Source organism: Ranitomeya imitator, chromosome 2 (genome assembly GCF_032444005.1).
Source record: "Ranitomeya imitator isolate aRanImi1 chromosome 2, aRanImi1.pri, whole genome shotgun sequence".
NCBI lineage: Eukaryota > Metazoa > Chordata > Amphibia > Anura > Dendrobatidae > Ranitomeya > Ranitomeya imitator.
Genome location: NC_091283.1, coordinates 790416625 through 790440225, shown reverse-complemented (window position 1 = coordinate 790440225; position 23601 = coordinate 790416625). Strand labels below are relative to the sequence as shown.

At 42.1% G+C, this 23601-nt stretch overlaps 1 protein-coding gene across 6 annotated transcripts in view; it reads right to left on the bottom strand.

The window, feature by feature from the left end:
• Positions 1-1539: 1539 nt before the first annotated feature.
• Positions 1540-23601, bottom strand: part of REEP3 (receptor accessory protein 3) — a 190634-nt gene continuing 168572 nt past the window's right edge. For all 6 annotated transcript variants that reach the window (XM_069753633.1, XM_069753632.1, XM_069753636.1 and 3 more), the window contains exons 7-8: positions 20215-20363; positions 1540-9740 (exon numbers count right to left, since the gene is read on the bottom strand). In XM_069753633.1, coding sequence (XP_069609734.1) covers positions 9684-9740; positions 20215-20363 — 206 coding nt within the window. In that variant the 3' untranslated portion in view covers positions 1540-9683. The remainder of the gene's footprint in view (positions 9741-20214; positions 20364-23601) is intronic.

Genomic DNA, 23601 nt, shown 5'->3' with positions numbered 1-23601 from the left:
TGAAATAGCGGACAGATATTGAGGGATTCTGGTTAGTAGGGTGGTGATATCTGGTCCAGAGAGGTAGATTTGTGTGTCATCAGCATAGAGGTGATACTGAAAGCCATGAGATTATATGAGCTGTCCCAGGCCAAAAGGTGTAAATGGAGAAGAGCAGGGGCCCTAGGACTGAACCTTGCGGGACTCCGACAGATAGGGGGCAAGGTGAGGAGGTGATATGTGAGTGGGAGATGCTGAATGTCCGGTCTCTTAGGTATGACGAGATCCAAGAAAGGGTCAAGTCTGTGATGCCAAGGGATGAGAGGATCTGTAATAATAGGGAATGGTCCACTGTGTCAAAAGCAGAGGACAGGTCCAGGAGGAGGGGGACAGTAGTGTTGTATGCTCTTGCCGATTAATAAGTCATTGGTTACCATAGTTTCAGTGATGTGGTGTGACCGGAAGCCAGATTGTAAGCAGTCGAAGAGGGAGCTGGAAGAGAGATGGGAAGATAGTTCAAGATGGACATGTTGTTCCAGTAGTTTTGAGGCATAGGGGAGAAGTGGTATGGGGCAATAGCTAGAGGATGGGTCAAGAGAGGGCTTTTTGAGGATAGGTGTGATTGAGGCATGGTATCCTTTGAAGCTAACGTGACACCGGTCAGAATTGTAACATTTGGCTTGATCATTAAGGTCAAATTGACCTGTCATTAAGGGATTAAGTACCCCATGTTATTTACATTTACCATTTACTTACTGCAGGGTATTTGCTCATTTTGTTTTTCTCCTAGGGCTTGTCTGTTAAATGGCCCTATCTACACATTGCACTTAAATGAACATTATTGCCGTTCCATTTCTTCAGTTTTGCTATAGTTTCTGCTACTTTGTAAATACGGGGGCGTGGCTCTCCCTTTTTGGGATTGAGAATTTTGTATATAATTCTGTAGGCAGGTGCAAAACAGTGAGATCTGGGTCCTGGTGTTGCTCAGTCTATTTTGAGGCCTGCTAGCACAGAGAGGTGAACTACTAAAGTTAAGAGTCCATCCTGATTGGGTCACCTTGTCGCAGTGGGATGGCTTTCAAGCTCGTTTGATCAAAGTAGTTTTAACTAAGTATACCATGTTATATACTTGTACTATTACTTACTGCAGGGTATTTGTTCAATTTATCTTTATCCTAGGTTTTGTCTGATAAGATTCTATGTAGAGGGGAGAGGAAAAGAATGAGGGGGATCTAGAGGCAGAGCTCCTTCTTCCTCCCCTCCTTTCTACATGGAATCTTATAAAAACAAAATTACCATCTCCTACCTCAGTAATGTAAAAATCTGTCTTCACTGAATACAGATTTTACCCACGAATTGTGAATTTTGATAAAGACCAAATCGGTTCTGTCAGAGAAAAACAAAACGTAACGACTGTTACTCTTTAATGCAATTATTCTGACATGCCTGTTACCATGAAAAATTGCACAAAAGCGAAACAAATAAAAAAAGGAATAGATATCAAACTTTAAAGAGCAATTATCACACTTGTAAGATAAACAAAAAACAGATACAGCCATCTGCATTGAAGATTTTTTTTATTGGATTCATTTGCAAAAAGATCCAGCATTTTTGCATTTCTTGAGCTTAACAAGCAGCATCCAAAATTACAGCCCAGTACAAAACTCAAGTCCAGCACAAATTACAGCACTGATTTATTATTATTATTATTATTATTATTATTATTATTACCATTTTGCTGTACTTTTAATTAAAAAATAATACTTCATTCTGTCAGAAGAGGTGGCTTGAAAGGAGAACTGGGGATGTAATTAAGGGACAACGGTATCTTAAGTAAGGAATGTTGTTGTATGGTGCTTAGAAAGAAAAGAGCTGTCAAAGTAAAACTCCAATACACATTACAGGCTCATACCAGCACTGGGAATATCACAACAGTCGTTTTTTATGTTGTTATTGAGATACATGCCCAAAACAGACACATAGGCCTTTGCCCTTGGCCTTTCAGATGGAATTTCTGCATGCAATTTATAGTTTTGCACAACAAACCTCTAGAAGCAGAAAAAGTTGCACAACTGGAGTTGAGCTACATGTAAACCGCCTAGCTTCAGCTGCAGTTGACTAGACTTTTATTTTTAAAAAGTTCTCTTATATAAAACCAGCCCTCCTCGGCCATCTCCTCTTCCAAGATTGAGAAAAAGTTTAAAAAGCATTAACGGAGAGTCCATCCATAGTATAAAAAGTAGTCTGGATTAGTAACTCTATAAAAATGTTAGTGCAAATTACTTGAAATATTGTAACCACCTTGCTTATGCTATCACAAGCACTGACATATCTCCCAAAAGTTTCTCCATCTAGTTATTGCTTTAATACTACAGTATGTGCATATCCTTAAAGGTTATAAGAACCATAACCAAGGATATAGTATATAATCCCAGGCCGAGTAGAGATTTATACATTTTTTAATGTTACAATATAATTTTATTAAACAAACACATAAAAAAAGACAGTGAACAGCTCATATAAGGGACACATAATGAGCCTGGGCAAAACATAAGATATGAATGGCATCACACATTAATAGCCAGGGGTACAGGACAATAAAGTGCCAGTGCTAGTCCCTGATGAAGGAATCTGTTGTCATTCCGAAACGTGTTGGTTATTTGGCTCCTACTGCGATACGTACTTCTCTTGTGGCCACCACGTGACCGCGCGAGTCACATGACCCGAACGTCACGAAGGTCCTGTCAACTCCTGTAAAGCATCACACAAAGATCTTTACACTCCAGGCTGAGTGAGCATCTGTCACCGGCCGGGACAGCGCTCTCAGGACTCGCGTGCAAGCCAACAAAGCTACGTAAGTATACTTTCTCCACTGCCACTGTCAAGTTTCTTTGACAGTTTTGGAACAATCCAAGCTCGTGCATCTGATACAGGTCCCAAACGTTTATTCTAGCAGTCCTGCCACCAGCAGTGCCCACCCTACGTGGATACTTCACAACCTAAGGGGTCGTTAATTGTTTTTTAATATATGTTTTTATCTCATAGACACTAAGTTTACTTAATATTGCCTTTTGGTAGTAATTGATATTTTTAAAGGGGGTACCAATACATTCAAGACATCTTTTAGTGCCTTGGCATGTTGCATCTATATTAATTATTACTCTCATTCCTTACTTTAGTCTGAGCTTACACATCTTTGACTTGAATTTCCCCATTGCCAAACATCGCAAGCACCTTCCCATCCAACAGGTATTAAACATCATGTGGTGTCTATCCTATGCATTTTGTCTCATAGCGAGAGTACTTTGTTTATTTTTTGTAGTTTCTATATTTCCCTATGTGGTTTAGGGTTGTACCTGCAGCTGACACTATGCACCTACATTAGTGCAGCTACATACCAAACTCACAATGCTAATCGTAATTCAACACTTATATACCACCATGACAAATGCTATATAAGTAAGGTGTCACGCCGTTAACGGCGATAAAGGGGCAGGACGGCGTACTGGGACCCGCACATGTCCCTGCCACTATAATGGGGCCCTGGCTTTCCCTTATCTCAGGGATACCTATGATGGTTAGGAGGCCTGAGCCGCCAGCGTATCCCTGTCTCCTGTGCAGGCCCTATCAGTGACCCCTCTCCCCCCAAGGGAGGTGGACTGCACCAGTGTATAAATACAACAATTAACAGGGTATACAGACACTAACTAAAAGTCTCAAACTCACCAAATGCTCACAGAGGAAACACAGAGAAGGGAAGAAAAGGAAAAAAACTAGGAAGGAAAACAGGTTTAACATGCAACCAAAACAGCAGACACCAATCTCTGTAAATAAACCTCCTAGCTCCAACCCTACGCTCCTTCACACTCCAAGCCAGGCAGCTGAACTGATCACTGACAACAGTTGTAGACAAAGCTGAGTCTATATAGGAGCGCAGATTACCAAAACCAAATCAGCTGAGAGACATAGCTCTCAGTAACTTCAGTAACAAGGTTTAAGTCCTGCCCTGCTGGCACAAGACAGCCAGGTCAGAACTCAGGAGAAGAGCTTCTGTTCATTGTGTGTGAACGAGGCCCAAAGCGCTGCGGTCCTCTGGAACCTCTCTGTCACGGTAGCCCCGAGACATAGGGTCTCCAGGTTCCTAAGCACCTCACGGCAGTATAACAACCTTATAAAAATTTTACCTGTATTAATCACTTCACTGCCTAAGCTTCATGTCTCTACATGCTGACCGTTTCACCTCCCTTCTTCTGGAGGGCCCCCCTGGAGTTCGGGACCACATAGGTAATGAAGTGATTATTACAGGTAACTGCCTCTTTACAAGATTGTTATGCTGCTATGAGATTTTAGGAACCTGGAGATCTTATTTATTTAGCATTCATGGTGGTGATGGATCAATACTGAATTACGATTAGCACTGGCACTTTACTGTCCTGTACCCCTTGCTATTAATGTGTGATTCCATTCATGTCTTAAGTTTTATGTTTTGCCCAGGCTCATTATGTGTCTCTTATATGAGATGTTCCCTGTCATTTTATGTTTTTTTACATATATATTTGCTCAATAAAATTATATTTTTATATTAAACTAGCATTAATCTCTTCTTAGACTGAGATTATATACCATATCCTGGGTTGTGGTTATTTAGTCTGGTCAATTGTTATGCCTTTACTTTGTATTTTTGAACTACGATTACACTGGGGAACAATTTGAAAAAAAATTTCTGTTGAGTTAGGTTTTTGAGCTGATTTATACTAAAATTGGCATGCTGATTCCAAAAATGTAGTCAGTTTTTTTCTAGCACGTCAAGTTTTTCCTCCACAACTTACCTGCCAGAAAAGCACAATTGCACTGATATCTGTAATAAGACTTGTTATCTGATTACAATTCGACTCATATAGAGCTACGTGGCAACTTGTAAGAGTAGTCACAACTGAGAGTGTGGTGAGAGGGGTGTGCAGCTCCCAATTCGTCATAATTATCAATATCTTTACACAAAAAATTTATCATAGTAGGAATAAATAGGATTTGTGATAGCTTTTCTCTTTACATTGGGCGCTTAGTTGTAATTTATATATCTTTTATGATTTTTTTCTTTGTTAGTTTTCAAAGCTTGTAACTTTCCATCTCAGTGTTTTATTTACATATGTACATATTTCCTTTGTTTCAGATCATGTCTGCTCCTTCTTCCTCTCGTCGTAAATGCCTATTTGTACTATTTAAAAAAAACAAAACACTTTTTAGGTACAGTAGTTTACGTATTTTTGAGAAGACAAAAATCCTATAGTTCAAAAACTTGACGTGATAGAGAAAAACTGAGATCATTTCTGGATTCAGCATCCAAAAATTAGTTAAGAACAGTTGTCTGACCTAACTCCTAAAAAATTGTGTTCCCCAGTGTTATAATTATATCCTTAAGGGTATTAACTTTGGTTTCTAGATGAAAGTGGGGTAGTGGTGACCATAGAAAGGATTGGGTATGCTGAATTTCAACATGCCCAATTCAGGTTGACAAGCTACACATGGTGTCCGACAGCAGCTTCCCCCCCATTTCTTTCTGCAAAACACATGAATGATCAAATTAAAAGGTGCATGAGAACAGGTGGGGGATGGAAAGGAAGGGCCGACTGCTATTAAAGTTGTATGGCCACCTTAGGACGGGGTCACACTTGCGACTGTGATGCGAGAAACTTGTGCGAGTCTCTTGCATCTCTGCATAGAAATAAATGCAGCCGCACACTCCGGTCCCGAGTGCTGGCAGCAGCGCCAGGTATTGATGCGAGTTTCTCGTATCACACTCACAAGTGTCACCCCGGCCTTAGTCTGACGATTGTGAACCCTGGAAATGGAATTTACAGACTGGATAGCTCGGACTTAAATGTTTAATTTATATAATCCTCAAACCTGGATAGATGTCAATAATGGCAGCTTGACTCTGGATAACCAAATCTGGTTGAGACTGTTGAGGAGACAAGTCAATACTATAGACCAGTATTTCCCAAATTCCTGTCCTCACGGCTCCCAACAGGTCATGTTTTCAGGATTTCCATGGTGCTGCCCAAGTGGGAGAACTCCTGATACTTCCATCACCTGTGCAATACTAAGGAAATCCTGAAAACACGACCTGTTGGGGTTGGAGTTTGGGAAACACTGCTATAGACCAAAGCAGAGGCCAATTATGAACACTGGCTACTAATACCTGTAAAGCGTTTTAATTCTTATAGTGTATGGGTGCATATCTGCGGTGAATGTTACGGGATCTGCTAAAAAAAAATATTAGACTATTGTCTGACCACAATGATGGGTGCCCATCAGACCCCAATCAAAAAGTGCCTGTCAAGGATGTTGGTGCCTGTCTGGTTCAGTCACTGTGATAATTTGGTTGCTTTTTCTTTTTTTTTTTTTTGTTCCTATAACGGAACAAAAATAAATAAATAAAAAATTGGGATGTGAACTGAGGCTTAGAGTATTATTTATTCTATGATCTATGATAAATTGGTTCCTTATGGTCAACAAATTTACAATGAAACATGTAAAGAAGACATGTATATTACTAGATGTAAACTATGAGACACTTCCTGCAGAAATAACTCATGTATAAGAAGTGTCCTGAAAACACAGAAGCTCAAGTTTCAGACCTTTTTGGGCCTAGATGATGGTAATTGTGGGTAAATGCTTTTTCATACTGCTCAACAGAGGTCTGAGTCAAGCTAATCAGTAGGTCTTCCACCATCTGCATTAAATACAGTAAATTAATTAAGTATTCCAGTAAAATTAATTATACGCATTGGGAAGCAACCTCTCCCATACAAGAACTGATTCAACAAGTTTTATAGGTTTACCCCAAGTTCTGTTTACCCATATAAAACTTAAAGCGAACCTGTCATCAGGATTTTGCTAAGTAAACTACAGGCAATGTCAGGTTGCCGCCATCATACTGATTAACATGATACTTTGGTTGGTGAAAACCACCTTGTGGTTGTTTAATCTTTATTTTCAGTTTTGAGTTAATGAGATGCTCGTACTCTGGGGAGGCTTTGGATGGTGCTCTGGCCCCATCATCATTATGGGCTTAAATGACATGTCACGGAACCCTCAGTGACCGGCCTCCTAGTTTAAATAATGCTCATTTAATATGCTGGTCTTCAAATAAAAATATTGCTTCAACAAAATGGCACTGGCACATGCGTAGTAGCATCTAGTGGTAAGCGATGCTCTCAATCTGCACATGAGCCATCCACTGTGTTCCAGGGGACCAGTGTGGGAGCGCGCACAAGAGGAAATAGTCGCCGTTTAGCATTAATGACCTACCTATCAATGTCTGATCTGTCAGGGTCCAACACCAGGTATCCCTGCCGGTCAGCTGTTATCGGTGTCGGCGGCCGCTGGCCACAAGTGCTCACTTGTGGCGCTGCTCCATCTTCTGGAAATGGTCTCCGCAGGGCACGACACATCCACCTCTTATTCAAATCAATAGGAGGCGGCCAGCTGCACAAGTGTGTAGTCCGAGGGCCGCCGACACGGATAATGGATAGCTGATTGGTGGGGGGTTTCGGGTGCCGGACCCCGACCAATCAGACACTGATGACCAATCCAAGGATAGATCATCAATGAAAAAGTAGTGGACAACCTCTTCAAGTCACATAGAAATCTGAGAAGGTGCCAGGTTACAAACATAATAATAAAAAAAGTTTACCTACATGATAGGCACTTTGGATTCACAAAGTTTTGTAAACTAAGATGTGGCCAAACCTGGGTTTGTACGAAGCCCTAGCATTGTTAAAAGAAACATTTTTTTACACCTAGCTATTTGACAAAGGAAAAAAAAACAAAAAACAATTTTGGTGCATTGCTTTACTGGTTTCCTAGAAAATTGATTCAGATTTTGATTTCCAACCACGTTGAAGGTGATAATTACTTGGAGTCCATAGGAAAGAATGAGAACTATTAAGATGGCCAAACACAGACAAAAATGGGCCAAACACACTGATTTCAGCAAGAGCAGCCAACCATCTTATGCGCCCGATGCTGTCCAGACTCTCCCCCATTGTCAAATATTGGGAAAAAATAGGGACTGGGGTCTTGTAAAGCTAATGTAAAGTATCTAAAAAAAAAAAGAAAAAAAAAATCTAAACTGCCTCCATCATATGAAGCATATTGTAATTATCATTTATAGTATGTTCCCTTTATTCTAAAAACAGCATTGTAATAGTAAGATATAAAAATGTATCAACCACAAAAGTAATGTGCATAAAACAAACTCAAATTATCACCTGAAACAAAATCCTATTCCCATTCCCAAAAACAAAGCAGAACTGCAATCAAATATAATAATGCAAGCCAACCATTGCATAATAACTAATAGTAAAAAAAAATAAAAAATTCCACTTTGAACCTTAGAGAAACACAATATAAGAAACAGAAACATGCAACATATATGTGCAGCACAGTAAAATAAAGCTGTAAATTGCAAAGAAAAAGACATGATTTTGTAAACCAGGACACTGAGCGAAACAAACAACTAATGATTGGTAAAATAAAGAAATAAATTCCAAACTGTGCAGTAAACAAATACAAAAAAAAATAATATATATATATTAAGCAAGAGTTTGTTCTATCAGGCCTTCCACCCTGCGGCACAGTCCACCGCCAGCAGTGGTTGTAAAGGCATCAAAAGGACAATATTCTATTTGAAAGCAAGTTCAATAGTTGGCTATGAGCACCGGAAAAAAAAGATCAAACACAAAAGGATGAACAATGAAAAGGAAAAATAAATGAAAAATTATAAGTGGTGTAAAAAAAAAAAAAAAAAAAAGTCGAGATTACCTTTGTTTCCAGAAATACATTTTTCATCAGTAATCAGCGTATTGTGTGCAGGTATTCAGTAATATAAAGTAATTTACACCAAAATAAAAATATTTGGACTAAATTAATTTTTAAAAGGCCCTGCGAGCTGTTGTAACATGATTTAATAAATTTCTTCTTTAGAACTCTATATAGTATAGTTCTTCTGTTAGTCCTCCTGGAAATATGTACTTATCCTGTTACCCATCCCTCTTGTTAATAGGATTTGTCCCCACACACGGACACTGTCCGATTGGTAATAACAAACGTCGGAGCATGTAGGGACGCTACAAAGGCAATGGTAAAAGCAGATTATCAATCTATTCATGTATTTTATTTACAAGAGGAATAACAGAGGAACGGCTCAGGTGAAAAGCTTCCAGTAAATGAGAACAACTTGACAATGGTTTATGTAAATTAAGTGATTAAACTGTAATCCCTTAAAAAAAAAATCAATTAAAGGCAGCTTCCATGTCCGAGAATTGTCAGAACGTAGTAAGGCATCTTAGTGTAGAGACATTTACTATCAGTGAGATTGTGCGTTTAGTATAAAACTGTAATAAAAACCCTACTGCTATGGTCGAGCCCTCCAAATGTTGCTTCACTCGATCGCACGACCTGGAAGATCTAGACCTGCTCCCAATACTCCGGTACTAATGGTCGTACTGAATCCCAAAAGTGGCTACAAAGTTACAGATCTAAGACGTTCCATAGAACATATGGAAATACACAATAAATAGTGCTCATGGAAGTTGTGGCAGCCTCCTCGCGCCTCTTGAAATGTCAAGCGTCTTAGTAAGTCACACAGAGCATAGGAAACAATGGCAGTACAGCAGTTCAGGGCGTTCCCTTAGGTCCCTTCAGAAGTAAACTTGGGGTCTTTTCTTTACTTTGTACTTTAGTGATCCATATCGTACCTGCAAAAAAACAAGGACAGTTTGTGACTTAAAACACAAAAAATAAAATAGCCCCCAAATTCCTCCCTTAAAGGGGTTTCCGCTTTCAGGAAAGTGGGCCCCAAATGCTCTAAAATGCCTAACATTGCAATCCCTCCAATGCTCATGCCTTGACGTTTTGTCTGCGGCGGTGATATCACTACTGCAGCCAATCACTGAGCTCAGCGGCTGGTGCCGTCTAATTCGGAACAACCTCTGAGCTCAGTGATTAGCTTTGATGCTTGCTGTCAACGTGACGTCACCGCTGCATCCAAAACATTGAGACCCCAGACATGACAGGGAACAGACAATGGACCTGGGGAGGCAGAGTACTTGCTCTGTTATTTTAGAGCATCTGCTTTTCAGGGGGACATGGCTGCCATATGGGGACCAGGCCGGGGGGACATGGCTGCCATATGGGGACCAGGCCGGGGGTACATGGCTGCCATATGGGGACCAGGCCGGGGGAAAGGGTTGCCATATGGGGACCAGGCCGGAGGGACATGGCTGCCATATGGGGACCAGGCCGGGGGGACATGGCTGCCATATGGGGACCAGGCCGGGGGAAAGGGTTGCCATATGGGGACCAGGCCGGAGGGACATGGCTGCCATATGGGGACCAGGCCGGGGGGACATGGCTGCCATATGGGGACCACGCCGGGGGGGACATGGCTGCCATATGGGGACAACGCCGGGGGGACATGGCTGCCATATGGGGACCAGGCCGGGGGGACATGGCTGCCATATGGGGACCAGGCCGGGGGGACATGGCTGCCATATGGGGACCAGGCCGGGGGGACATGGCTGCCATATGGGGACCACGCCGGGGGGACATGGCTGCCATATGGGGACCACGCCGGGGGGACATGGCTGCCATATGGGGACCAGGCTGGGGGGACATGGCTGCCATATGGGGACCAGGCCGGGGGGACATGGCTGCCATATGGGGACCAGGCCGGGGGGACATGGAGTACTGTGTCCAGTTTTGGGCACCGGTGCTCAGGAAGGATATAATGGAACTAGAGAGAGTACAAAGGAGGGCAACAAAGTTAATAAAGGGGATGGGAGAACTACAATACCCAGATAGATTAGCGAAATTAGGATTATTTAGTCTAGGAAAAAGACGACTGAGGGGCGATCTAATAACCATGTATAAGTATATAAGGGGACAATACAAATATCTCGCTGAGGATCTGTTTATACCAAGGAAGGTGACGGGCACAAGGGGGCATTCTTTGCGTCTGGAAGAGAGAAGGTTTTTCCACCAACATAGAAGAGGATTCTTTACTGTTAGGGCAGTGAGAATCTGGAATTGCTTGCCTGAGAAGGTGGTGATGGCGAACTCAGTTGAGGGGTTCAAGAGAGGCTTGGATGTCTTCCTGGAGCAGAACAATATTGTATCATACAATTATTAGGTTCTGTAGAAGGACGTAGATCTGGGGATTTATTATGATGGAATATAGGCTGAACTGGATGGACAAATGTCTTTTTTCGGCCTTACTAACTATGTTACTATGACATGGCTGCCATATGGGGACCAGGCCGGGGGGACATGGCTGCCATATGGGGACCAGGCCGGGAGGACATGGCTGCCATATGGGGACCAGGCCGGGGGGACATGGCTGCCATATGGGGACCAGGCCGGGGGGACATGGCTGCCATATGGGGACCAGGCCGGGGGGACATGGCTGCCATATGGGGACCAGGCCGGGGGGACATGGCTACCATATGGGGACCAGGCCGGGGGGACATGGCTGCCATATGGGGACCAGGCCGGGGGGACATGGCTGCCATATGAGGACCAGGCCGGGGGTCATGGCTGCCATATGAGGACCAGGCCGGGGGGTCATGGCTGCCATATGGGGACCAGGCCGGGGGGACATGGCTGCCATATGGGGACCAGGCCGGGGGGACATGGCTGCCATATGGGGACCAGGCCGGGGGATATGGTTCCCATATGGGGACCACGACAGGGACCTGGCTGCTAAACGGTAATCAGAATCAGGAACATTGCAATAGGTTGACCAGAATTACTATATAGTGTGAATTGTAAAACAATATTATTGTATGGAGCTAATTGTGGGACAAAAAAGGAAACAAAAATGTAAAAAAATACCTAAAGTATGAAATAATATTTTGACACTAAAAATGCAGTCTACGTACAAACTAAAGTAAACACAAAACTGAACTTTTGTTACGGAAGAAAAGAGAAAAGTTGAGCAAGTCTCTTAGTTGTTCAGAAAGACCTTCTAAAATCAAATAGGAGCAACTCGGCACTTCACAAATTATGTTGGGGAAAGAATTAGGCTTGTTGATGTGTCTGGAAGAGGCTTACTTCTCCCATAATTGAAAGAATATAAAACATCAGCCGAGAATTCATGTGCATGGAGAGGGGCGGTGAGGGGCACAAGAGATTGCGCTTGGCCCAAGCAGTGTATGAGCTGTATCACAGCAATACTGATCAATGCCGGTAAATTGTTGTTTCATTCTACTGACGTTCAGGGGTATCAAATATTTATGGCCTGTCTTATTCTAAGAATTGGCACAAATGTTTGGGACCCAGAAACCCAATAGAAAACGAAGATCAATTTTACAGAAATTTGGGTGGATTAATCCATGTATGTAGCATAGTTTTTTGGATATAAATACAGTGTGAAATTGAGCTATGGGGTTAAATGTTATGATTTATCCTCTGTTGTACTTGTTCTAAAACATTTAGACGTGGGTTGAAAAACAATAGTAAGTCATCCAGCTTGGCCATTTTCTCGCCTATGCCAGATAAATCAACAGGGTGTGTACCGTGGTTTTAACCATGGCACAATGCACTGTAGTACATCCCTCACATGGTGTGCCAGTATTAATAATTGTCTATATTTATAATAAAATTTAGGATCATGATCATTTATAGGCAGAAGTCACATTACAACCTCTCTGGGATGGATTTTGGGATCTTCTGCCTAGGATATAATTTCCCGACTTTGCTTCTTTTTCGGGAAGTATAGTTCTCCTGATTAGCTATGTCGCTTACCCCATGTGTGGGGCACTGCAGTAGCCTAGGTATCCATAGTTACAGCCACGCATATAGTTACAGTTAGCAGTTAGTGGTCGCAACCATGGTTGCAATGCCCTGCACATGGGGTAAGCAACATAGCTAATCAGGAGAACGCTACTACATTTCTAATTGTAGGCATTTACTAATATTATTATTATTACTCCTACTACCTATCGGAATAGTATCTTGTAGAGGGGAATACCTTTTTAATCATTGATAAATGTAAGAAACAGATCCCATCACATTTTCTCAATTTTTTGGGAATTCATGACACTGTCACGTGTCAATGGTTTAATAGTTTTTCGTCATATAAACAGTCTAGGAAACTGGAAAGGGAAAATCTGGATATAACTGTATAAAAGTTGTTTGGGTGGAAAATAAACCATTTTGGTGAAGTGAGAAACAATTTAGAAATGAAATCCCAGCAGGTTTATATCTCACAGATCATTACACTCATCATGGGTTTGTAGTGCGTGATTCACTTGCACACAATGACTTGCAGGTGTCCCAGCAGGAGAACAATTTAGGTAATTCTTTAAGATGTTTCTGTTGATGTTCTAAGTACTGTTGATTAAAAAGCGGAAAGTACCCACACCCAATGCTGTAAATTCATCTCTCACACCATGGTAACTTTTTTTTTTAATAGGGAATTAGAAAAGGTTAACTTTTTAGTTATTAAAACAATCTCTTTACTAGGTGTCCTGGCATTAAGGCATACGAAAAGACAATATGTATCGGAGACGAGAGCTAACTCTGGACACAAAGAGGTTTTATCAGCAGACAAGGAGATATTAAATGGTAAGCGCATGTGTTAATTAAGAAATTTCTGCACCAATTCTACATCTCTTGGCAGGAAAAAATGCAGCTTTTTGCTGTGTTTTTAATGCAGATATTTCCCCACTCGTTAGTATGTGTAAAATCTGCAGCAAAAGCGGTGAAAGAATTGACATGCGCCAAAATCTGCAAGCTAATATACTAAGTCGCTGGGCAATATACTACGTGGCTCTGTGCTATATACTAAGTCACTGGGCAATATACTATGTGGCTGGGCAATATACTACGTGGCTGGGCAATATACTACGTGGCTGGGCAATATACTACGTGGCTGGGCAATATACTACGTGGCTTTGTGTTGTATACTAAGTCACTGGGCAATATACTATGTGGCTCGGCAATATACTACGTAGCTGGGCAATATACTACGTCACATACATATATACTAGATGGTGGCCCGATTCTAACGCATCGGGTATTCTAGAATATGCATGCCCACATAGTATATTGGTCAGTCACATACTATATTGCCCAGCCCACATTGTATATAGCAACGTGGGCATCATATCCCTGTTAAAAAAAAAAAAAAGAATTAAAATAAAAAATAGTTACATACTCACCTTCCGTTGGCCCCTGGATCCAGGAAGCGTTTACCGATGCTCCTCGCGCGCTCTGGTCTCAAGAGTGCATTGCCATCTCGCGTGATCGCAATGCATGGACCGGTCACCGGAGCATCGCGAGGAGCGGGAAAGGCGCCGGAAGGTGAGTATATGATGATTTTTTTATTTTTTTTTACTAGCTGAAGAACCCGGCGTTGCCTGGGCATAGTAAATATCTGTGGTTACCGTAGTTATAGCACCTCACTCCTCATTTTCCCCCTAACACTTGTCATTTCGACCTTACATCTGTCATTTTCCGATCACTCCACTATTTTCCCTCACTCCTCTCATTTTGCACTCACACCTCTCATTTTCCCCTCAGTATATGCATGTTTGTCATCTCCCTTATATATAGTATACAACTGTATGTCATCTCCTGTATATAGTATATACCTGCTGTATGTCATCTCCTCCTGTATATAGTATATACCTGTATGTCATCTCTTCTGTATATACTATATACCTGTATGTCATCTCCTCCGATATATAGTATATACCTGTATGTCATCTCCTGTATATAGTATATACCTGCTGTATGTCATCTCCTCCTCTATATACCTATGTGTCATCTCCTCTTTTATATAGTATATACCTGTATGTCATCTCCTCCTGTATATAATATATACGTGTGTCATCTCCTCCTGTATATAGTATATACCTGTAAGTCATCTCCTCCTGTATATAGTATATACCTGTGTCATCTGCTCCTGTATATAGTATATACCTGTGTGTCATCTCCTCTTGTATATAGTATATACCTGTGTGTCATCTCCTCCTGTATATATATACACGTGTCATCTCCCCTGTATATGGTATATACCTGTGTGTCATCTCCTACTGTATTAGACCTCGTTCACACGTTATTTGCTCAGTATTTTTACCTCAGTATTTGTAAGCTAAATTGGCAGCCTGATAAATTCCCAGCCAACAGGAAGCCTTCCCCCCTGGCAGTATATATTAGCTCACACATACACATAATAGACAGGTCATGTGACTGACAGTTACCGTATTTCCTATATGTTAGAGTTGTTGCTCTTGTAGTTTGTCTGCTTATTAATCAGAGTTTTATTTTTGAAGGATAATACCAGACTTGTGTGTGTTTTAGGGCGAGTTTCATGTGTCACGTTGTGTGTGTTGAGTTGCGTGTGGCGACTTGCATGTAGCGACTTTTGTGAGATGAGTTTTGTGTGGCGACATGCGTGTAGCAACTTTGTGTGTCAAGTTGCATGTGACAGGTTAGTGTAGCAAGTTGTGTGCAGCAAGTTTTGCGCATGGAGAGTTTTGCGTGTTGCAAGTTTTATGTGTGGTGCGTTTTGAGTATGTGCAAGTTTTGTGTGAGGCAACTTTTGCATGTGGCAATTTTTCCCGCGTGTGGCGAGTTTTCCATGAGGTGAGTTTTGCACATGTGGCGAGTTTTGCGTGGGCCTAGTTTTGCATGTGGCGTGTTTTGCGAATGGCGAGTTTTGAGCGGCGACTTTTGTGTTTCGACTTTTATGTGGCGAGGTTGGTGTATGTGTGGTTAAATGTGTGCTGAGGGTGGTATATGTGTTCAAGCACGTGGTAGTGTGGCGCATTTTGTGTGTGTGTTCATATCCCCGTGTGTGGTGAGTATCCCATGTCGGGGCCCCACCTTAGCAACTGTACGGTATATACTCTTTGGCACCATCGCTCTCACTCTTTAAGTCCCCCTTGTTCACATCTGGCAGCTGTCAATTTGCCTCCAACACTTTTCCTTTCACTTTTTCCCCCATTATGTAGATAGGGGCAAAATTGTTTAGTGAATTGGAATGCGCGGGGTTAAAATTTCGCATCACAACATAGCCTATGACGCTCTCGGGGTCCAGACGTGTGACTGTGCAAAATTTTGTGGCTGTAGCTGCGACGGTGCAGATGCCAATCCCGGACATACACACACACACACACACACACATATATATTCAGCTTTATATATTAGATTATTTTTAGCATTAGATCTTTTTACTATTGATGCTGCATAGGCAGCATCAATAGTAAAAAAAAAGTTGGTCACACAGGGTTAATAGCAGCGTTAATGAATGCGTTACACTGCGGCATAACGCGGTCCATTAGGGCTGCCATTAACCCTGTGTGAGCGCTGACTGGAGGGGAGTATGGAGCGGGCGCTGACTGCGGGGAGGAAGGAGCGGCCATGTTGCCGCCGGACTGCGCCCGTTGCTGATTGGTCGTGGCAATGGTCGTGGGCGTTTTGCCACGACCAATCAGCGACTTGGATTTCCATGACAGACAGAGGCCGCGGCCTCTGTCTGTCATGGAAATCCAAGTCGCTGATTGGTAGACACACGCATATATATAATGTGTGTGTTTGTGTGTGTGTGTGTGTGTGTGTGTGTGTGTGTGTGTGTGTGTGTGTGTGTGTGTGTGTGTGAGAGAGATATATATATATATATATATATATATATATATATACAGTGGGGAAAAAAAGTATTTAGTCAGTCAGCAATAGTGCAAGTTCCACCACTTAAAAAGATGAGAGGCGTCTGTAATTTACATCATAGGTAGACCTCAACTATGGGAGACAAACTGATAAAAAAAAATCCAGAAAATCACATTGTCTGTTTTTTTTATCATTTTTTTTGCATATTATGGTGGAAAATAAGTATTTGGTCAGAAACAAACAATCAAGATTTCTGGCTCTCGCAGACCTGTAACTTCTTCTTTAAGAGTCTCCTCTTTCCTCCACTCATTACCTGTAGTAATGGCACCTGTTTAAACTTGTTATCAGTATAAAAAGACAGCTGTGCACACCCTCAAACAGTCTGACTCCAAACTCCACTATGGTGAAGACCAAAGAGCTGTCAAAGGACACCAGAAACAAAATTGTAGCCCTGCACCAGGCTGGGAAGACTGAATCTGCAATAGCCAACCAGCTTGGAGTGAAGAAATCAACAGTGGGAGCAATAATTAGAAAATGGAAGACATACAAGACCACTGATAATCTCCCTCGATCTGGGGCTCCACGCAAAATCCCACCCCGTGGGGTCAGAATGATCACAAGAACGGTGAGCAAAAATCCCAGAACCATGCGGGGGGACCTAGTGAATGAACTGCAGAGAGCTGGGACCAACGTAACAAGGCCTACCATAAGTAACACACTACGCCACCATGGACTCAGATCCTGCAGTGCCAGACGTGTCCCACTGCTTAAGCCAGTACATGTCCAGGCCCGTCTGAAGTTTGCTAGAGAGCATTTGGATGATCCAGAGGAGTTTTGGGAGAATGTCCTATGGTCTGATGAAACCAAACTGGAACTGTTTGGTAGAAACACAACTTGTCGTGTTTGGAGGAAAAAGAATACTGAGTTGCATCCATCAAACACCATACCTACTGTAAAGCATGGTGGTGGAAACATCATGCTTTGGGGCTGTTTCTCTGCAAAGGGGCCAGGACGACTGATCCGGGTACATGAAAGAATGAATGGGGCCATGTATCGTGAGATTTTGAGTGCAAACCTCCTTCCATCAGCAAGGGCATTGAAGATGAAATGTGGCTGGGTCTTTCAACATGACAATGATCCAAAGCACACCGCCAGGGCAACGAAGGAGTGGCTTCGTAAGAAGCATTTCAAGGTCCTGGAGTGGCCTAGCCAGTCTCCAGATCTCAACCCTATAGAAAACTTTTGGAGGGACTTGAAAGTCCGTGTTGCCAAGCGAAAAGCCAAAAACATCACTGCTCTAGAGGAGATCTGCATGGAGGAATGGGCCAACATACCAACAACAGTGTGTGGCAACCTTGTGAAGACTTACAGAAAACGTTTGACCTCTGTCATTGCCAACAAAGGATATATTACAAAGTATTGAGATGAAATTTTGTTTCTGACCAAATACTTATTTTCCACCATAATATGCAAATAAAATGTTAAAAAAACAGACAATGTGATTTTCTGGATTTTTTTTTCTCAGTTTGTCTCCCATAGTTGAGGTCTACCTATGATGTAAATTACAGACGCCTCTCATCTTTTTAAGTGGTGGAACTTGCACTATTGCTGGCTGACTAAATACTTTTTTGCCCCACTGTATATATATATATATATATATATATATATATATATATATATATATATATATATATATATATATATATATATATATATATATATATATATATATACACACACACACATACACATAAATACACACACATGTATTATACACATACATATATATTTATTATGCAACAAATGGCAAAGATTGGTTTACATCCATAAGTTAATTTTGCTAGTAGCAATGATGAGGAATGAAGTATATCGTAGGAATTACTACACCCATCATGATTAGGATACAGACATCTGCATATTTATCACTTTATTATCTATGTAATCGTCTATGGTCCACTTCCGTCTGTCTCTGTCACGGAAATCCCACTTCGCTGATTGTTCGCGGCTGGCTGGGCGCGATCAATGAGCGACAGGCACAGTCCGGTCGAGAATTTGCCCCTCCCGTCAGTGCCCCATCCATACTCCCGTCAAGTTAGTGCCCCATTCATACTCCCGTCCTGTTAGTGCCCCATCCATACTCCCGTCCAGTTAGTGCCCCATCCATACTCCGCTCCACTCAGCACCAACATAGCGTTTCAGAAGTCCGTTCAACGGACTGCGTTACACCACGGCATAACGCGGTGTAACGAAGTCCGTTAACGGTGCCATTAACCCTGTAAGTGTGACCAACGCTTTACTATTGCTGCTGCCTATGCAGCATCAATAGTAAAAACATATGTTAAAAATAAAAAATCAAAACATACTCTCACCTTCTGTCGTCTGCGCCAGCCTTTCCCGCTCGTCGCGACGCTCCGGTCCCAAGAATTAATTGCGGCAATGACCCCAGATGACGTAGCGGTCTTGCGAGACCGCTACATGATCACGGGTTATTGCCCCAAGGCATTACTGGGAACGGAGCATCGTGACTAGCTTCGCTAAAGGCCTGGGCTGCATCCGGGGGCTGCCGGAGGGTGAGTATATAACTATTTTTTATTTTAATTCTTTTTTTTTTTAAACAGAGATATGGTGCCCACATTGCTATATACTACGTGGGCTGTGTTATATCCTACGTGACTGCAATATACTACGTGGGCCATGCCATCTAGTACGTGGGCCGTGCCATCTAGTACGTGGGCCGTGCCATCTAGTACGTGGGCCGTGCCATCTAGTACGTGGGCCGTGCCATCTAGTACGTGGGCCGTGCTCTATACTGCATGGGCTGTGCTATATACTACGTAGTCTATGTTATATACTACGTGGCTCTGCAATATACTACATAGCTGTGCAATATACTACGTGGGCTGTGGTATATACTATGTGGCTGTGCTATATACTGCGTGGGCTGTGCTATATACTACGTGGCTGTGCTATATACTATGTGGCCATATACTACGAACAATCAGCGACAGGCGCAGTCCGGCTGCGAACTGCCGCGGGATTTGAACCACACTTCGCTAATTGGTCGCGCCCGACCGGCCGAATCCTGTGTATTCATTGCATTACTCTGAAAACTTCATAAACAAACTACATACATATTCTAGAATACCCGATGCGTTAAAATCAGGTCACTATCTAGTTAATAGTATAATCTTCCACTTTCCATTTGTACCTAATTTGGATTTTTCCTTTACAAAGAGATCAACAATTAGGTTCAATAAAAATAATTCCATATTGTAGCACAAAAGCCAGAAGGTTCCCCAGAAAAGACAAAGCAACAGAGTGAACCTGAAAGCTATCAGTATGTTAACCGTATTACAGTTGAGTCCCCACTGCCTCCGCTATCTGGCAGGGAACATTATCCACTCCTAACAAATGGAGGAAGGGATCCACAGTTCATCTAGAGTTTAATAAAACACATACACTCTAGATCTGCATTGTGCTGCTCAGTATGAACTGCTGCCAAAATAAACTAGCTCTGTTTATTAATGTATACTTTATAGGGGGAAAAAAAGCACATACCTCTTTTCGGCCTTTGACGACCTTTACAGATCTCATGCTCTGTGATCTCCGAAGCCCCTTGTGTGCATACATTTCGTCTTCTGAGTGTGCCCCTTCTGTTTCTTCATCAGACTTGTCATCTTCAGACTCTTTTCTTAATGAGTTGAATCCTACAAAAATCAAAAGTAAAAATACACTGAAATGTGAATCGGAATAAAAGACTGAACTGTAGCAGGAACCAAAAGTAATGATTACAAATTAAGCGTAGCTTCATTCAGACATCATTGTACAGATTCAATCTACTGATAATGTTGAGGAGAATTCTAAATGCCATGTTGGACGGGGCAGGAGAAAACATGAGGAAGTCAAGACCAATCCCAAAAAAATTACAATGTACCAAGTTACTCAAATTCAGCATCATGCTGTACAAGACCATGAGCTGCGGAGGAGATCATTTAAAGGGACTGTCAGCACAGAATGACTGTTCAAACAGGCATTCAATGCAACCCTGACGTGGCAAACATTTAAAAAGGCTCCTTCCCACCTACTGGTTTTCCGTTTCGCTATTCCCTTCTCTGGATTTATAAAGCCAGATCTGTCAAAGAAAAGGGGAGTAGGGTGGAAATAGATAAAAAACCAAGTAGGCGGGAAGGTGTATGTGCGTGATTAGCTCTGCCGTCAAGCACCGAGCGCCTGTACTTGGTTTGGACAGTCATTCTGTGCCAACAGTCTCTTTAAATGGTAGAGCCATGTCTGACAAAGTTCTCACAAATCATCAGTTGGACATGGGAGCACAACTGACACCTATAATTATTCATCTCCTCCTCGCCATTATGCCCACAGCGAGGAGTTCGAATAGGGCAGCTCTCAAGCATTCGTACTTCCATACTATTCAACATCATTGGACTAATTGGAACGATCCCAACGGAGAGAAGTACAATTGCTCTACTGCTCCTAAGAATCGACGTCCTGGTGATCACTGAGGGTCCCATTGGTGGGGCTTCAACAATGAAACATTTATCTTCTATAGGTTTCCAACAGTGGCTTTGGTAATTGCACCTTTTACAGCATGCGGATCTCTTCTATTGGCTTTAAAGGGAACCTGTCACCATGAACATGCAGTCCTATCTGCAGGCACCATTTATAGGGCGGAGGGAGCGGAGCAGATTGATATTTCTTTTTGTGATAAAATATTCAGTATAATCTGTGTTTTAAACAGTTAATCCTCTCCTCTTTCTGATGTTTTTAGTCCTATCAGTGACTGACAGCTATTAGTGATGAGGGAGTATACTCGTTGCTTGGGTTTTCCGGAGCACACTCGGGTGGTCTCCGAGTTTTTGTAACTGCATGATTTACGGCTGCTAGCCGGCCTGAGTACGTGTGGGGGTTGCCTGGTTGCTAGGTAATCCCCACATGTATTCAAGCTGTCTATCAGCTGTAAATCATGCAACTGAGGCGATGAAAACTAAGTCTCCGAGCAGTCACAAATACCCGTAGATCACCCGAGCGTGCTCGGGAAAACCCAAGCAACGAGTATACTCATCACTAACAGCTATCTCTACACACACTTCTACAAAGAAAGCGGTCACTCACTAATCGATCCGCCCATCCGCCCACTGGACTGAAAATCTCAGAAACTGCAGAGGATTAAATGAAGAAAAATATTCAGTATCACCCGAGTTATCACAAAACTAAATATCAACCTGCTCAGTTACCCTTCTCTATAACATGGTGCCTGCAGATGAACGGAATTTTCATGGTGACAGATTGCCTTTAAATACACATTAATACAATAGCATCCAGGTAACAGATATAAAAAAGGTCCTGTTTCTTGGTAAAAAAAAAAAAGCATTTTGTTTTGTAAAGGCCTTTCGCTTCCGAACATGGCACAGTTTTTTTTGTTTCTGCACCTCTCCATTGCTGAGATGTGGCCATCTCTTTCCTAGATAGAAATCTCATCTTGTTAGTCAATGGGGTGTGATCCTTAAAAAGATGTTCAGAAGAGTTGAGGACCATGCCCCCTTGGCTATAAACAACTCACTTTACATAGAGGGATAAGGAGGTTATAGCTCATGAATAAAGAGGAGCAGAACTACACAAAAACATCAGACTGAGGAGACTAGTAGCATTTACACCAGGTGGGGAGCGCTCCTCTTTAAATAGATCAGCGAGTTATTACAAAACCCAACAGATTTGTTTTTCTGAGTACAGAATTATTCTGCTACTAAATGGGAGATGGGTTCTTATGTTTTATGTACCACGTGCCAAAAATCAATTTTTGTGGAGACATGCAGAGCTTTAAATATTCGTAACATTTGACAAAAACTACATTTAAAGGTAAAACGTTAAACCAATAGTTAGAGTAACGGCAGATTATACTAAACTGGAATTATATGGATGGATAATAAGCACACTGAACAGACTGATAAAAGGGCAGTACTGACTTATGGCAGATTGTTAGATTGTGCCATGACAATGATCGCCGCTAGTCCAGCCACCACCTATCCGAGAAGTAATGAAAGCAAGAGATAAAATAGTAGAAATCAGAGAACACAAGAGCTAATCTCTACTATGCCTCCATTTCCTGCCTAGCGATCATTGAGGGGTTGAGCTTCTCCTGGTCTCCGATAGAGCGGGTAATGGGCTGGGCCCTACTAACCATCCAAACAGGTTTTGTACTTTCCCTAGGACTGTGTATTAATGTGCAGTCATGAAATATGGCTGATCATGAACATACTAGTGGGAAAAACTATTTAATTAACGTATAGAGGGTCATCCGTTAAGGCAAAGATGCATGTGTGTGTATGCAAATGCTATTTAGGCCGCTTTACCGTCAGTCCGTACCCAATATGAGGAGGGCAGGAAGGAAGAAAATAAGGGAATTAAGGAACAAAAACAAGGAATAAAGGAAGGAATGAGAAAGGGAAGGTAGGAAAGAAAGCAGGAAACGGAGGGAAGGAAGGGAGAAAATTAAGGAATCAAAGAATAAAGGAAGGGAAGGTAGGATAGAAAGAGAAGGAAAGGGAGGGAGGGGAGAAAGGAATCAGGGAATAAAGGAAAGGGAAAGTAGGGAAGGAAGGAAAGAGAAGAAAAAGGAAGGAAGGAAGTTCCTGGCTGGGCTTAAGTTGCTGTTGGCATGGCCTGTGATGTCCCCTATGAATAACTCCATATTTAATACCACGGGGTGCCAAGCACTAATATAGGGACAGAGTTAAACCCCCCAGCACCGAGCCTGGATGTCGGGGACAATTTGCTGTGTACTATAATTCACATTAATATGGAAAGTAAAATCTGGAGCTAGTCACAGCACAAGTCAAGTTAAACAGACACGCTCGCTCCATATATGTATATACATCGCTAGGAAGCAGTACCCTGAGATATTCTTTATACGAGGCGCTGGTATGCTGT